Here is a 16,099-nt window from a genome sequence, read left to right as displayed (position 1 = left end):
TCACCCTTAAGCTCCTAGTTAAACACCCTTAAACTCCTAGCTCCCTTATGGCAGCTAGGAAAGATTAGCAGATTTAAAAAAGACTAAAACATACACACACAAATATATGTGTTTCCCCCAACACACACACTTTGGAAATTATTGATAGTTTTAGTTGTCTTACATTAGCTACTAAGGCTGTGCTTTTTAGAATGTTCTGTTATTGTTTACTTGCAGTTGTAATTCAATACTGAGGATGCCTATGAAATGTAGGTGAAAATTCCACAAATAAATAATTTTAATGTGGGTTTTCCTCCATTTTTATAATTTGTTATTAGAGTTCTACACATGTGTATATACACATACACACATGTATATTTTCCACTCCAAAATGAATGCATTTTATCACTATGATACATACATACCGAAGGCCTTGAATATCCTGAACATCCAAAACTGAGTATGCATGTCTAGGCCTAAGTCCAACAGTATGGTAATCGTGATCATTAACCTGCATATTACCTCCACCACAAGAAGCACCCATCAGAAATCTGTAAGAACAAATGAATCCAAATGAAAAAAAAAATTGTTCCTGGTCAACAAGAATGCACAATTATTAGCAGTGTCATAAGCTGCACCATATTCCATTTGGTCTGCAAAATACAAAATAAATAAATAAATACCAAGCATCCTGCAATATCAATCAAAAATTAAAACTAGTGCTTACTCTTCTTTCCTGTAATTCATTCCCAACTCATACTATAATGGTGCTGACCATCCAGATTATCACTGCATGCTTTTTAATCCCATACACCTCCCTTCAACACTTTATCCTCATGCACACTCTCTGCACTTGGTCGGTAATTGTTCCATAAAAAAATTATGTACAGTCTATTACTGTAAAAAGCAAAAGCTAAATCAGAGCAAAAAGTACATCCCTTTGGCCAGCAGAAAAGCATTAGCTTGTTAAAGCATCATGATGCTAAATATGTTCCAAGAGATGCTAGTTCAGAGACTCAATTATATTTCCCAGATTCGACAGCTCATTCCAATTCCTACAATACTTAATGAGCTAAGGTGGAGCTAACATGGAGGAGGTATTGAGCAGATAAATAAGTGATAGCAAAATATTCTGAATAAATGAAATAAGAACACAAGACATGATAATTAATAAATAATATAAAACAGATTTGTCTAACATATATATTTTAATTAGTACAAAATTTTCGCCCTAGTATCAAGGGCATTTTCAGTATGATGTAAATTAAGCAACCAGTATATTCAACATTGACATCAATGAACTGTTCTAAACTAGTCTAAATGTTCATCATGACACAGCTGCAGATTTGGTCAAAATATGATGGTCCATACTGACAAGGAATTTGATATACTCCAGGGTGGTCTGAAGGCAGACATTTTTAAGCTGAGCCTAGAAAACTATATATCTTGTTAATAGGATGTACATGATGTAGAGCATCATGGTCTAATTACATAAAGGTTTGAGTAAAATTAATTTTAACATGATTTAAAAATAAATAAAATAGTGTATATAATTAAATTTAAGTTAATTCTGGAATTTGTGAAGAAAAACTATTTCCCATAAGAGAGATAATTTAAGTCCATCGTTCCCATTTAGATTTGGATGATGGAGCAAGATCTCACAAATCTCTCTGGTGGTGATAGCATGCTCCACAAGTCTTGGTTGTTCTGGCTCATTAAACTAGTCTAAATGTTCATCATGACACAGCTGCAGATTTGGTCAAAATATGATGGTTCACACTGATAAGGAATTTGATATACTCCAAGGTGGTCTGAAGGAAGAAAATTATTTTTAGCTGATCCTAGAAAACTAGATATCTTGTTAATAGGATATAAAGACACTTGTAGACCAACAGATCTAAGTAGTTTGGCTATACCTTCTGAGAAGCTTTGACATAGGGAATGGTGACATGACAGATCACCTCTGTATTACTATTATGATGAGAGGCAGATGATAAGGAAACTATGTTTTTGAGAGAAAATTCTTAAGGAAACTATAATTATTATCTTCATTATAATTAATAATAGAAACATTAATTTCATTCTTTTTATTTGTAGAATTTTTGGCTATGTTTCATAGCTATTATTAATACAATTATAGGAAAACAATTACAAAAAAGAGAACATCAATTCGATTGAAAGCGCATGACATTATATGCACTATTGGCTGCAGGAGAATAGCTCTATCTGTATTAACAGATAACCAAACATAAATTACAATCAAATAAATTAATTACAATTTACAGAACAATTGAATGGTGAGCATTAGTCAGTATAACTTCCCAAAATTGAGAAGGTTTAAGGCAATCGTTTTTGTTAAGGTTTGGATTATGAATGTGTGCTTCACATCTTTCTTTGTATAGTCTTTCAAGAAGAAATAACTTTTATGTAATACTTTGGTCTTGTTCCAAGGAATCCTGTGTTTTGTTGATAATGTATGGCTTGCTAAACTGGAATTATTATTGGATTCTTTATTGAAAGTTTATTTTGCACTTGGTTAGACTATAATAAATTTAGTTTAATCCTTTATCCAAGTGTGAGCAAACAAAGTTTGCACCTGAAAATATCTTCAGGACTGAGGAAAGGTAGTGCAACACCATGCAGGAGCAAAGGTGGACCAAGCTATCATCACTCCTATCTCAGTATCTCTCATAATGCAAAACACATCTCCTTGCGGATATGTATAATGTTATACATTAAGGGAAGGGCCACTACCCAGACCGGTTTTGACCTTTATTGAGGTCTCGTCAGTGGGAGCCAGACCCAGAGGTGGAGATACCACCTCTGGGTCTGGCGAAAAGCAATGGAGAGGTCATCTATAGGAGTTGCCAAAAGGTGTGTCACCTTATTATTAAATTACTCTGTATTTAGAGAAAGATTATTTTGCACTTGGTTAGACTATAATACCACCTCTGGCCCTGGCTCCCACTGACGAGACCTCAACAAAGGTCGCATATCTGCAAGAAGATGTGTTTTGCATTATGGGAGATACTGAGATAGGAGTGATGATAGCTTGGTCCACCTTTGCTCCGAGTTGCCTGGTGTTGCACTACCTTTCCTCAGTCCTGAAGATATTTTCAGGTGCAAACTTTGTTTGCTCACACTTGGATAAAGGATTAAACTAAATTTATTATTGGATTCTTTAAGTGAAATATATTCTTGATGTTCTTCCAGATGAATTTCTGCATAACGACCAGTGTCCATAATAGCATAAGCCACAAGAGTAGGGGATTCTGTGAACTCAGGTAAGAAAGAGGAGGATATTTGTTTTAGGAGATATAAGGAAGGTGTTTAAGTTTATGAACTGGATGGAAAGAGACTTATAACTCAATTTATCAAAGTAGTTGATATTTTTTCTGAAAGTCCTTTAAATATAAAATTAATTTTTTCAAGAAATTCATGAAGACTGGACAAGGAGAAGATCCATACAGCAAAAATATCATCAACATATATGTACCAAATCGATGGTTCAGGTGAAAAAAAAAACAAAAAAAAAAACTTAACACCATCCTTATCTCTCCTCAAGACAAATATCCTCCTTTTTCTTATCCTGGAGGTTACAAAATCTCCTGCAGTTGTGGATTATGTTATTATGGCCAAACTGGTTGTTCTGCAGAAATTCATCTGGAAGAACATCAAGAATATATTTTACTTAAAGAATCCAATAAATTCAGTTTAGCAAGCCATGCATTATCTACAAAACACAGGATTCTTTGGAACAAGACCAAAGTATTACATAAAAGTTATTTTCTTCTAGAAAGACTGTATAAAGAAAGCTGTGAAGCACACATTCACAATCCAAACCTTAACAAAAACGGTTGGTTAAACTTTCTCAATTTTGGGAAGTTACACTGACTAATAATCACCATTCGTATGTTCCATAAATTTTAATTAATTTTATATTTAAAAATATTTTATTAACCAATTTATTTTTGGATATCTGTTAATACCAATGCAGCTATTCTTTTGCAGCTGACAGCGCATATAATATCACGAGCTTTCATGAATTGATGTTCTCTTTTTTTGTAATTGCTTTCCTATAAGTGTATTGGTAATGGCACTGGTCAAACTACTTGGACTGTTGTGCTCAGATTTGGTCACCTACTTTTTACTTGTGTATCCCATAGAGTAATGTGACCATTGACATCATCCATAAGAAGAATGGGTGGGGATGAATGTGATATAAGATTGTCAAGGTCTGACTGAACTCAGAAACTGGTGGTAAATAAATAGAACATATTGTAATAATGTATCTCACGAAAAAGCAGATAGCTACAATTTCCAGAGAATCGTTTAGTTCTGTGAGATGAAAACCAATACTCTTGCCCATAAGAATAACAAATCCTCCATGAGCAGGATCATCTTCAGTTTTATCTTTACAAATACAGGTAACCCTCGTATAATGCGGATGTTAGGTTCCATAGAAATGCTGCATTATGTGAGACTCAGATCACATAGAAAAAGTAGGGTTATGTTCCGAAATCGTTTTTTAATTATATAAACAACAATGACATATCCAACAAAAAAATATTTTTATTTAATTCAGGTAATTCATGTAAGTTAAGAAAACATAAATTATGAATCAAATACATAGTATAAAATTATAAAAGTGTTACAAATTGTACGTAAACGTCATTGCACATAATGCATAAATGTTTTACGCAAAACAAATAAAGTGCATATTTTAATCGTCATCACTGTCTTTAAAAATAACATTTCGTAGATGTTCTTTATTTACTAGTGGACGGACTTCGTCATCACTTGAAATCTCTTGGACATCATTTGTATAATTCTCATTGCATACTTTGGCTGGTTTAGTTATCAAGAAGTCAGTAACAGGACTTTGCTTATCACTATGCTGCAATTTTTTATTAAGTTCATAATATGGAGCTAAACAAATATCCAATTGTCTCGTAAATTTTCTGGACCTCCATTGAGGGGATCATTATTCATAAAATAACTTTGTAACTTTCTTGCCTAGTCCAGTCCTTCTGCTAATTTCTTTAAACGGATTCATCACAATCAGAATCTTCGGCAGAACTTTCCCTGCCGTTTGGTTCGACGTCATTTATAAACTGTAAAGTTCCTCCTCATTTAAATCTGTTTCCCCATCAATTAATTCACTAATTTCGTTTTCAACCATATCACAAAAATGTGTGCAATGTTCATTATAGGACTTAGTTGTATTGATTCATTTAAATTCAAAGTCCTTGCAACAACTCCTGGTTTTTCTCCATTTTTCAATCAATTTTAATTTAATTTAATTTATTTTTTTCTTTGAGAGAAATGAAATTTCTTTTGAATGTTGTTTTTTTTTCCTTTTCATTGCAGTTTTAGTGGCCATTACTATAAAAATAAAAATTTTTTACTTAAAAAAAGCATTACATATTAATTATGTATGTAACTCACCAGAAAATAAAGTGCTCAGCTTGAAATGAACATGCTTATGATTTTGAATGCACTTTCCTGGCAGAAAATGAAGACAATTTTCAACAATAAATGTTTTAACAATTGACGTACAAGAGTGCTAAAGGATATTTCCCCTAATGTAAATTCGCTAATAACGACATGCACGATACAGGCAGACACAAATTTAACGAAGATAAAATTTGATTTTTAAGTCACGTGGTAAAAAATATATGAAAGATAAAGGGTTACTACAATTTGCAGACTGTGTTATACCAAAATCGCATTGTATAAGTACTGTGTTGAAGGGTTACTACAATTTGTAGATAGCATTATATCAAAACAGCGTTGTATAAGTATCACGTTATACGAGAGTTACCTGTAATAGCAAAATGCCTCACTGATTTTAATTGTCTCTTGCAAACAAAAGCAAATAGGTCTATGTTTCTATAACAGTTCCAATGTAACAATTTTCCTATTCCTCAGTAGACATCCAATTATTATTATTATGTGACACCTCCAGGGAGTCCAAAGACTCATTGAGGGAGAGTGTGCTAACAGCATCGAACGATTTTTCCCCTCCCAACTATTAACTGCACTCAAACTTGCTTAACTTTTTGCATGAGCTATTAGTAGCAGAGGCTCTACCAATTGACCAACCTTTGCTGGCTAAATTCCCATGATAGTGAGCTACTTTTGTCTAGCTTGTTTGTCAAATGATTTTAGAAAATATGGATGACCTGCATCCTATTCTCTGTAAAAATGTTTAAATCACTACCTGATATGTCATGGTCAGTTTCTTATGTTAATTTTAGATTCAGTGCTCATATCAGTATCTGCATTTGCTTTTCCTGTGTGAGGTGCCTATCGTGTTACTTCTGACATGGTCTTTTTTGACTACTGAGTTTTCATTTAGTAGAATAAAGTTAGTTCTTTTAGGAGTTAGATAGTAATAGCATGGGCAATTAATGCATTTCAAAGAGAAGTACTCATAATCTTAGTTTAAGGATGCTGAAATGATTAAATGCTGATAGATATATAGATTTCTGTCGTTTTTATTTTTTAAGCTGCCACCTTCTTAGCACAAGAGAATTTTATGATGGTTTTTGTGGGTGACTGGCTTCCTCTTTGCATCCTAATACCAGATTTTCTGTTTAGTCTTTATTTTTCATTTGGCATGTTCAAGAGTAAGCTGGTTGATCTCCCATAAAGTCGACATATTTAAGCAGGCTTTTTCGAGGAGCAAGATTTATCATCACATTTTTAGTACCACATCAGGTACAGATGGCAGAGCCACAATAGGCAGTGGGCATGTTTGCATTTCAGACATTTAGAGTATCTTAATGTATTAGAGATGTAAAGCTTAATAGGAGTTGAGATATCCTACTTTTACAGATGTTGCAAGTCAAGGTATGTCAAATGCAAGGATTACAATCTCTGGCCAGAGCTAAGCAATCATACCTGTGTATCAGGATATGCCTCTTACCTGTCACTCCTTGACCTTTGAGCTCTGAGCAGATCTCCTCAGCTGGACTATAAAGAAAGATCAACCAAAGTATTTCTAAGAGATTAGTCAGTACCCTACCAATAGTCAAATCAGAAAACTGAATTCTCTACTCAATAGAGGGATCAGCTGAGATGAAGTTACTATCAAAAGGCTGAAAATCCATTTAAAACCCTTTGCTTATATGACATACCCAAATCCACAAAACAGGAATGTCTCTCTCCGACCTGTAATGAAACGTATAGCCACTCCTACCTACCACCTGGCCAAATTCCTAGCTCATCTATTAAGTGATCATACAGGTCACTAATTATCTCCTTTGAAATGTTCATCAAAATTCCTTACAAAAATTAAAAACCTATTTCTACAGCCTATAGACATCATGGTCACTTTCAGCATTCAATCCCTATTCCCAGCAGACTTCTTGCTGACACACTCCAGCTGTTATCACAGGAGTTCCCTCCAAACATAACTGAAATGGTCAACTTTGTTATGTACTCAGTCTACTTACCATATTTACTTGAATATAATTCACACTTTTTTTACTCAAAATTAAAGTTAAAAAATTGTGGTGCAAGATATGTGTGGGAATTTTCGGAAACTAAAGTTTTTCAGGAAAAAACTTTAGTTTATTAAATATTCAGTATTCATTATAATTTATACTTACATTATTTATAAAATAAATGCATTTAAATTTTAATTATCAACATTATGAGATCGGCCGCTCACCTTCATCACATGATATATTTGAACCTTTAGCAACAATGCTTCTGTAATTAAACTATAAACAAACAGTTTCATTATTGCTTGTCCTTTTTTGCATTTTGGAATCAAAAGATCCACATGATTTAAAACAACTGAAAATGGGTATGAACTTACCAAGAATCTGCTATTCACTATCGCTACTTCCAGTCTCGAGAGCTGTTTCAAACTGTTCTAATCTAATCTTGAACCATTGTAGTAGCCATCCACCCTTTTTCTCAAACTCTTACATGAATTCTAGAAGGAAATTTCCCCTTTGGCATGTTTTCATTTTGCATATTACATAATGAGGCAACTTTCTTCCACCTGCAGTAATTGCTAGAATGATTGTGCATTTTTTTTTCATGTGCGAGGTAAACTTTTTAATTTCATTTTTTGGAAAGTAAAATCAGGGGGGGGTGCAAGGACATATGTGAGGGAGAGTTATACTGGAGTAAATATGGAAAAGTGGAGAAATCCCCAAAATTGGAGAATGGGGACTCCCCAATTGGCTAGTGTTGGAGAAAGCCCCGTTCTTTCTCCAACACTAGCCAATTTCTACCTGAAACTTTGAAGACTCCTTATTCTTCTCAATACAACCTCAAATTTCTTTTTGGGATACACTATGTGTATGATGTTTTTGCCATCTAGCATGAATCTAAAGCATCTCTACCTACCTTCCTATCCAAGATCAACAACCTGAACCCATGCAACAACATCATGTGTTTGTTGTTGCTCCATGGAAATGCAGCAACATCAAATGAAAATTAGCCTTCTTGGATATCCTCCTTTCTTGTGCACCACCTTCACTGGCGCCACTACACAAAAGATTCAACCCTTCATTCATTCCAGAAAAGTGAGCATCATCAAACCCCTACTTAACAAAGTACATGTTGTCTGCTCTAACCCCAATGCCCTTTGGCTAAAACTTGGCACCATCCAAAGCATCATTCTACAGAATGGCTTCACCTCAAGGAAGATTAAACACATCTCTGACACTGACAAGCCTGCCCCTAGGAATCATAAACCTGTACAGAGAATCCCAATTCCATACATCACAGGTATTTCTGAAATGGTTGCAAAGATCCTGAAAAGATAAGTTCAGTTCTTACATTCTTCCCCTGTAAACAAAATCTCCTCCTGGTTACCATCCAAAAAGATATGTAGGTCTTTCTCCTTTACTAGTGTTTACCAGGTTCACTGTGATTGTCTCCACTTGTACTTTAGACAAACAGGATGTTCAGGGGGAAAAAAAATTACTGCAGGAACACCAATTGTACATCACTTACAATAAGTCTGAAAAATCTAGCATGAAACAGCACAGAGTGGACGACATGATCATAATTTCTCTGGTCCAATACATACCTGTTACATCAACATCAGTTTAAAGAGTGCTGGAGCATTTCTACTCTGTCCAAATTTTAATTGCACTGTCTATACCAGTGCAAATATTTGAAAGAGTCCCATCCTGATAAATGGCAAGTAGTAATCCTCTCATTTTTCCCCCATGTCATTGTGATTTATGTAATTTGTTTAATATTATTGTTTTATTGTATTTATTTTATTTTAGCTTATTTCATTTATTTTTACTTTTAATTTAATTTAATTTTAATTATATTTAGTTTTATTTTATGTAACTATGCATTATATGGTGGCATTCCAATACATGGCTCAAGTCTGTAAAAAAAAGGAATAGCATTACATTGTTATTGCTTGACCTTGCAAATGTGTTTGGGCAGTGATGGTGGGTGTGTTAATTTCGGGTAGAAACACCTGCAATAATAAAATTATTATTGCAATGGTTTTTCTGAGTGCTACCGACCTGATATTTCAACAAGAATATCACCAGTTCATAGTTTTTAAATTGTTTTTGGAGATCCTGCCACTGAATAAAGAAGGATGGTATTTTCCTACTGGTCTTTCCCTTGCTGCACAGATAATGAGAAACAATGGTGTATTTATTATAAACATCTGACTTCCATGGAGCCAGAGACTCATTGTGAGAAGTACACACTGTAAAATTTTACTCTCTTAATTTATTCTTATTATTTTGTACTCTCTTTAATTTATTCTTGTTTTGTTTTACTCTATATTTAGTCTATATTCTCTTATTTTTACCTCTTGATTATTCTTAATTATACTAAAACTTTATCTTCAATCTTAAATCTCTTAACTTCAATATCTCTCTTGGCTGATCTATGCTTACAAGAACGATGCTAGTGGTTTGTGGGACAAAGGAATTACTAATGGTGGATACCTATTCCTTTGTCTCACACTGGCTCTAATTCCTTTTTTTGGATTTAGGGAAAATTTATTTTTCACTGCACCACCCCGAATCCTAGATTAACAGATAGTGTAGAATCGAGGAACCAGAACACATAAATGTTAATGATACCAAGCTATTTTAAACTTGGTTTTACTCCATTTCCCAAATAAGCAAACAGACAAATAAGTCAAGTTTGCACCTGCACGTAATGCAAGTCTAGCTGACCCTGCAGGTAGTGCAAGACCAAGGTAACTCATGGTAAAAGTAGAATAAGCTCTGATCACTAATCTTAATATTTACCCATAATGCAAAGCACATCGCCTGGAGGAGATGTATGATGCTTTGAATTAAAGGCAAGGGGCCACTACCCAGACCGGTTTCGACCTTTATTGAGGTCTCATCAGTGGGAGCCAGGCTAGAAATATATATCTCCTCCAGAGATTTTTATTTAATAAGGTTAAAACACCTTATGGTAACTTGTTCTGGTAAAATACTTATAAGCTCTGTATTACTAAAATCTTGATATTTCTAGCCTGGCTCCCACTGATGAGACCTCAATGAAGGTCGAAACCAGTCTGGGTAGTGGCCCCTTGCCTTTAATACAAAGCATCATACATCTCCTCCAGGAGATGTGCTTTGCATTATGGGTAAATATTAAGATTAGCGATCAGAGCTTATTCTACTTTTACCATGAGTTACCTTGGTCTTGCACTACCTGCAGGATCAGCTAGACTTGCATTACGTGCAGGCGCAAACTTGACTTATTCGTCTGTTTGTTTACTTGGGAAATGGAGTAAAACCAAGTTTAAAATAGCTTGGTATCTTTAATTATTATTAAAGACAAGGTTTCTTGTTACTTTCTTGTTACTTTCTACATGAACCAGAACACAGTTTAGCATACAATCTTATGTTACTAAGAATTACGTTTGCAGTTGTAGCCTCTCTATAAATTAATCTCCCGCTGTGGTTCGTATTTTATGAGCAAGTGCAACAGAGAAGAAAATCAGGCAAGTCATCGGTTAAACAAAAAGAACAAAACATTTAATTCAATTGAAACATTGTACATACTAAGAATTCACTCTAATTAAATAATCTGCAACTGCTAATGAATGAGCACTAATTACTTAAATTCTCTATATCAATCTTAGCATGCATGACAAAGAATTCAATTAAGGCTTACAAATTACACTTGAAAAATCACACTTATTCATTAATACTAAGGACAATTATTAGCTAAATTACTAAACTAGCTTCATGTGCTCTTATACAATTTCTTCTCACAAAATCCTCATAACTCTTTCTATCATTAAAAGACAATTCTTAGACTCCACGTGCTCTTAATTAATTTACTTTACAAAATACTCAAAACTCTCATTATTACTTTATTATTCAAAGAAACATTCTCTAGAGTTCCTTCCTAAAGTTTACATATATTCTTCTAATACACACATATACACATAATGAAACATAGACTGTATGTTACCAATTGCTGGGGAATTATCTGGCCACTTTACATATCTCATCTGGACAATTACTTTCGACACCACGTTCCTTCTGCTTTCTCTGAGGCATTCTTCAAAGGTTCAATCTGCACTTACTTCTGCCACCGAAATTAGGTAGACGTTGTTTCATGGTGAACTCGTTCAACATCATAATGACATCTCCGTAAGCATCGGTGAATACCTTGTACTGGGCTGGTCGCCAACCAGTAAATTGTTGGGAAATCTACAGCAAAGTTCCTCCGTCACTGTCTCAAATCCATGGGGAACGAGGGGACGCCACGAGGAGGCTCCATACACATCAGCAAGACCGCCCGAGAACTCTGGAGCGTAACTCCATACAAGAGTCAGAGTAAAACTCAGCCTCAAAAACACAAGAGACACAAGAAAAAGTCCCTTGGCACTGCACGACTTTTTAAATTGCGCGCCACACGTTCACTCCATTTCACCGAATACTCCTCCCATTTTCTCAGTGTCACTTCACATCACCCAGTACTGCGGGCCACACACGGAAATCTTAGCCTATCTTTTCTGCGCGTATGAGTGTGTGTGTGTGTGGGGGGGAACTTACTTGCTTACTAAAGGGTGCACCTGTACTCTTTGATGCACGTGTTTCGATTCTGGCCATTTCTATTTAATTGGATTATCTCTTTCTCCCAGCAATTTATAAGTACTTACACTTAAGCAGTTTAGCAATTCACAATACTTTATAATATCACATATTAAATGAAGGATTCTCAGCTTAGTAACATTTTAGTGAAATTTACAAGAGTCTAGTATATTCTGGTACATCTATAATTGATTCAAAATTGCAAGCCATGTTAAGTCTGAAGGAAACGTAAATTAATTTAATTTTTGTTTAATTCAGAACTTAACAACCCTATCACATAAAAAAGTTCACCCAACTGTGTCTTAAACTGATTCAATGTGTATGCATCACACATAGGCAAAGCATTCCACTCATCATCCACTCTCCATGCAAAGAACTTGCTCCTCACTCCTTTGCTCACACCCTTGTTATAGTTTCTAGGGATGGCCACTTGTTCTACTTCCTTCCTCTCCCATTCAATGAAAAATTTCTTCCATGTTAACTACCTCTAACCAACTTATGTCTCCATTATACTCCCCAACCCCCCCTATTCATGAGGCATTGCAAATTACATTATTTTAATCTTAAGGGGGTTCCAACCCACAAAAGGTTACTGGTAAACCTATAGTACATTTCTACTGTGAGTGTGATAAGGATTTTTTTCCATTTTTATTAATTTTATATATTTTTTGTAATCTTTTTTATTTATTTTTACATAGTCCAGAAATCCTGCTCTGACATGGAACTTTTTCAAGCCACTTCAGGCTGCCAATAAATGGGGAAGTGGTCTCACGCTGAGTGATGAAATTCATCTCCCACTTAAAGACAAACATCCATGCCATGGCGGAATTCAAACTTGCAACCAGTTGTTGGAGAGCAGGTATGCTAACCACTCAGCAGCTCTGCTTTCATATTCCACATTTCAAAGACCAGTTGTCACTTTTGTGAATCTTCTCTGGACTCTTTCTAACATATCCTCACTACCACAAAAACTCAGTAACCAAATCTATGCAGAATAATCCATATGAGCCCTGATCAAGGCCTTATACAATGGAAATATAACCTCTACATTTCTGAACATCAAAGTCCTCCACATAACTGCAACTGTCCGATGTGACAACTTCACAACTTGTGCAATGCTGCCTCTGAATCTCAGGTCCTTGACCATCACTACTCCCAGATCTCTCATCTCCTCTACCTCCTTTAGAGTTTCCCCACCAAGTATGTATAATTTGGATCTCATCATTGATTAGCAAATCTCAAACCTTACGCTTTGCAACATTGAACTGACAGTTCCACTTACCTGCTGATTCATAATAATCTATTCAAGTCTTTTGTAAGGCCATAACATCCACTTGACTCTGCATTGCTCTCCCCAGCTTTGCATAATCTGCAAACAGCTGCATATCACAGCCCAGTGATATGCAGTTATATTTAATGATATCATCAATATCATTAAATCCAGCCCAATATCATTAATATAAAATTAAACAATAATGATCTTAATACAGACCCCTGCGGCACACCACTAGTGACCTTTCTCCTTCGGGACACTACATCCCCATATACAAATTTCTGATACCTATCTGACAGCAGTCACTGATCCAACTTACTAGTATGCTATCCAATCTCCTTTCTTTCAGTTTATATAACAGCTTGTCGTGTGGCAGTCTATGAAAAGCTTTTGCAAAATCGAAGTATACCACTGTATGTGCTCTCTGTGGTCCAATACATTTACCTTGTTATAGTATATAAATAAGTAGGATGGCAAAACATAATCTCCCTTTAAAAAAACCAATGCTGACAATCACAGAGAATATTACTATTATCAACCCATTTCTGTATTTTAGCTCTCACTAATCTCTCCAGTACCTTAACTACAACTCCACATATACAGATTGGCCTATAATTTGTAGCCACAGCCTTATCATCACCTTTATGCAGTGGAACAACATTACTTTCTTTCCACTCTCTTGGGATCTGTGCTGTTGTAAGACTCTTATTAAAAAGCATGCCAATGCTACTGCACTGCCAATTCCCTGGAACATTCCCTTAAGACATATGATGATATATCATCAAATCTTATCACATTATTGACACCAAGGTTATTTATTTCCTGATATGACTCCGGCTCGCTCACAATTAAGCCATCCTCACCTACACTTGAGCTTCTCATGAATTTACCCTGATAAGGATGAAACACACTTATAAATTTCACAGAATACCTCAATTATGTCTTCTGTAGCAGTTACTATTTTACCATTTTCATTGACCAACATCACATTACCATAATCATTCTTCCTTCTACGTGCATATATATGAAAAACTCTCTTGATTTTTCTTGGCCTGATTTCTAATTATGATGTAGTTTGATGTTCTTACCAACTCATTCAATTGCAACTGTGCCAAGTATAAAGAGTAGACCAGGAAGGCCTACTCCTTATACTTGTCATGCAATTGATTGCTACCATTACTAAGTCGCATGAGCTAGGCCTGCCCACAATAAGTCCTTGGAGGTGTCACATTCTAATAATAATTATTCTTAATATTATTCATGTTGTGCTACCTTCACAGTATCCTCTTCTTCCAAAAATCATGCTGCTTAAACTCTTCATTCATGCATTTGACATGTATTTTATTCAGTCTTTTGACCTTCAGAATACATTTGCACATTTATGTTGTTAAATATCTTTTGGTCTGTTCCCACACAGTATTTTTCTCTCACCCATTCATCTCATTCCATCCTATAACTCCAAGCTGTCTCCCTAAGCTTTTCGTATTTAACAGCCTTGTAATTCCAATATTACATATTGGAATTACATATGTAATGTGTATTGTGTAATATATGTATTGATTATGTAATATGTGTATTGTGTATCAATAATATGTATATCAAAGTTTTTTTTTTGTTGTTGTTTGTTTCTTATTACTGTTATCAGATGATGTATGTATGAAAGCTGTACTTGGTTGGGGACATAAGGACCATGAAAAATTTGAGGATGAAAGATTTATGCTCAAAGAAATTCATTGGGAACCAGAAATCCCTGCCCACTACCCAGCAAAAGCAGTGTAAGGCTAGCCAGCTACTGGATATACATGGGTTGCATTGCACAGCAAACATGGAGGACACTCACTTGTAGAAATAAGGAGATTCTTTTCATTGTATAAGACCTTGATCAGGCCACATATAGACTACTGTGCACCGATTTTGGTGCCAGGTTTTCAAAAGGATGAAGAGATTTTGGAAAGGGTCCAGAGGTGATTGACTAAGGTAGTTTCTTATCTCTGGAATGCTGAATATGAGGAAAAGCTAAGAAGATGTAATTTATAGAATTTAGTGGATAGGAGGAAGAGGGGTGATATGATAGAGACACAGAAGTTGGTAAGGGCTTGTTACAGGATCAATGTTGAAGAAGTTTTTCATAAAATGGTGGAAGATCAAGGAAGAACAAAAGATCATCCCTAGAAGCTGTATAAGGAGGATGTGAACAACGGAGTGAGAAGCAGGTTTTTTGCATGCAGAGTTGTGAATAATTAGAATGCCTTGCCTGAGGGTGTGGTGTCTGCAGAGAATTTGAATGTGTTTAAGGAAAGGTATGATCAGCTGTGTGTGTGTGTGTGTGTGAGAGATAAAGGGACCTCCTAGATGAGTCTTTGACTCATCTCTGTCACAGATGCATAATTGGGGGATACAATATAAGAATTATGTACACACAAGCAACACAAAAGCAAAGATCACACTAAAAGCCCTTGGTTTAGGCAGGAGGTTTAAGAATGTTTCCCATCTCTTGTAGTTTTGCAAAACTATATTTACTGAGCCTAGGCCTAATTTTCAAGACTTCCTATTATTTCCAAAAATAGTCTCTTATGTTTGCAATTGCTGCAGTGAAGCACAGTAGTTTTTTACCATTTAATTTTGTGCATGGTGTTCATGACAAGGTCTACTAGATCTGACTGACTTTGTACAGAGAGAGAGAGAGAGAGAGAGAGAGATGGTATTATGGACAAACTGGAAAAGCCAAATGTCTTCCTGGAAGCATACATCCACTACCAAATAATGGTCAGTTGGATCCAGT

The 16,099-nt window shown here is 35.3% G+C and overlaps 1 protein-coding gene across 1 annotated transcript in view; it reads right to left on the bottom strand.

Annotated features, from left to right (window-relative positions):
• Positions 1–16,099, bottom strand: part of LOC150106660 (calpain-15-like) — a 406,958-nt gene that overhangs the window by 171,731 nt on the left and 219,128 nt on the right. Inside the window, exon 7 of the mRNA XM_090393252.1 lies at positions 405–530. Coding sequence (XP_090249378.1) covers positions 405–530 — 126 coding nt within the window. The remainder of the gene's footprint in view (positions 1–404; positions 531–16,099) is intronic.

Source organism: Typopeltis vanoorti, chromosome 5, assembly GCF_054136105.1.
Source record: "Typopeltis vanoorti isolate ZY-2024b chromosome 5, IOZ_Tvanoo_1.0, whole genome shotgun sequence".
NCBI lineage: Eukaryota > Metazoa > Arthropoda > Arachnida > Uropygi > Thelyphonidae > Typopeltis > Typopeltis vanoorti.
This window is presented reverse-complemented; position numbering and strand designations above follow the sequence as displayed.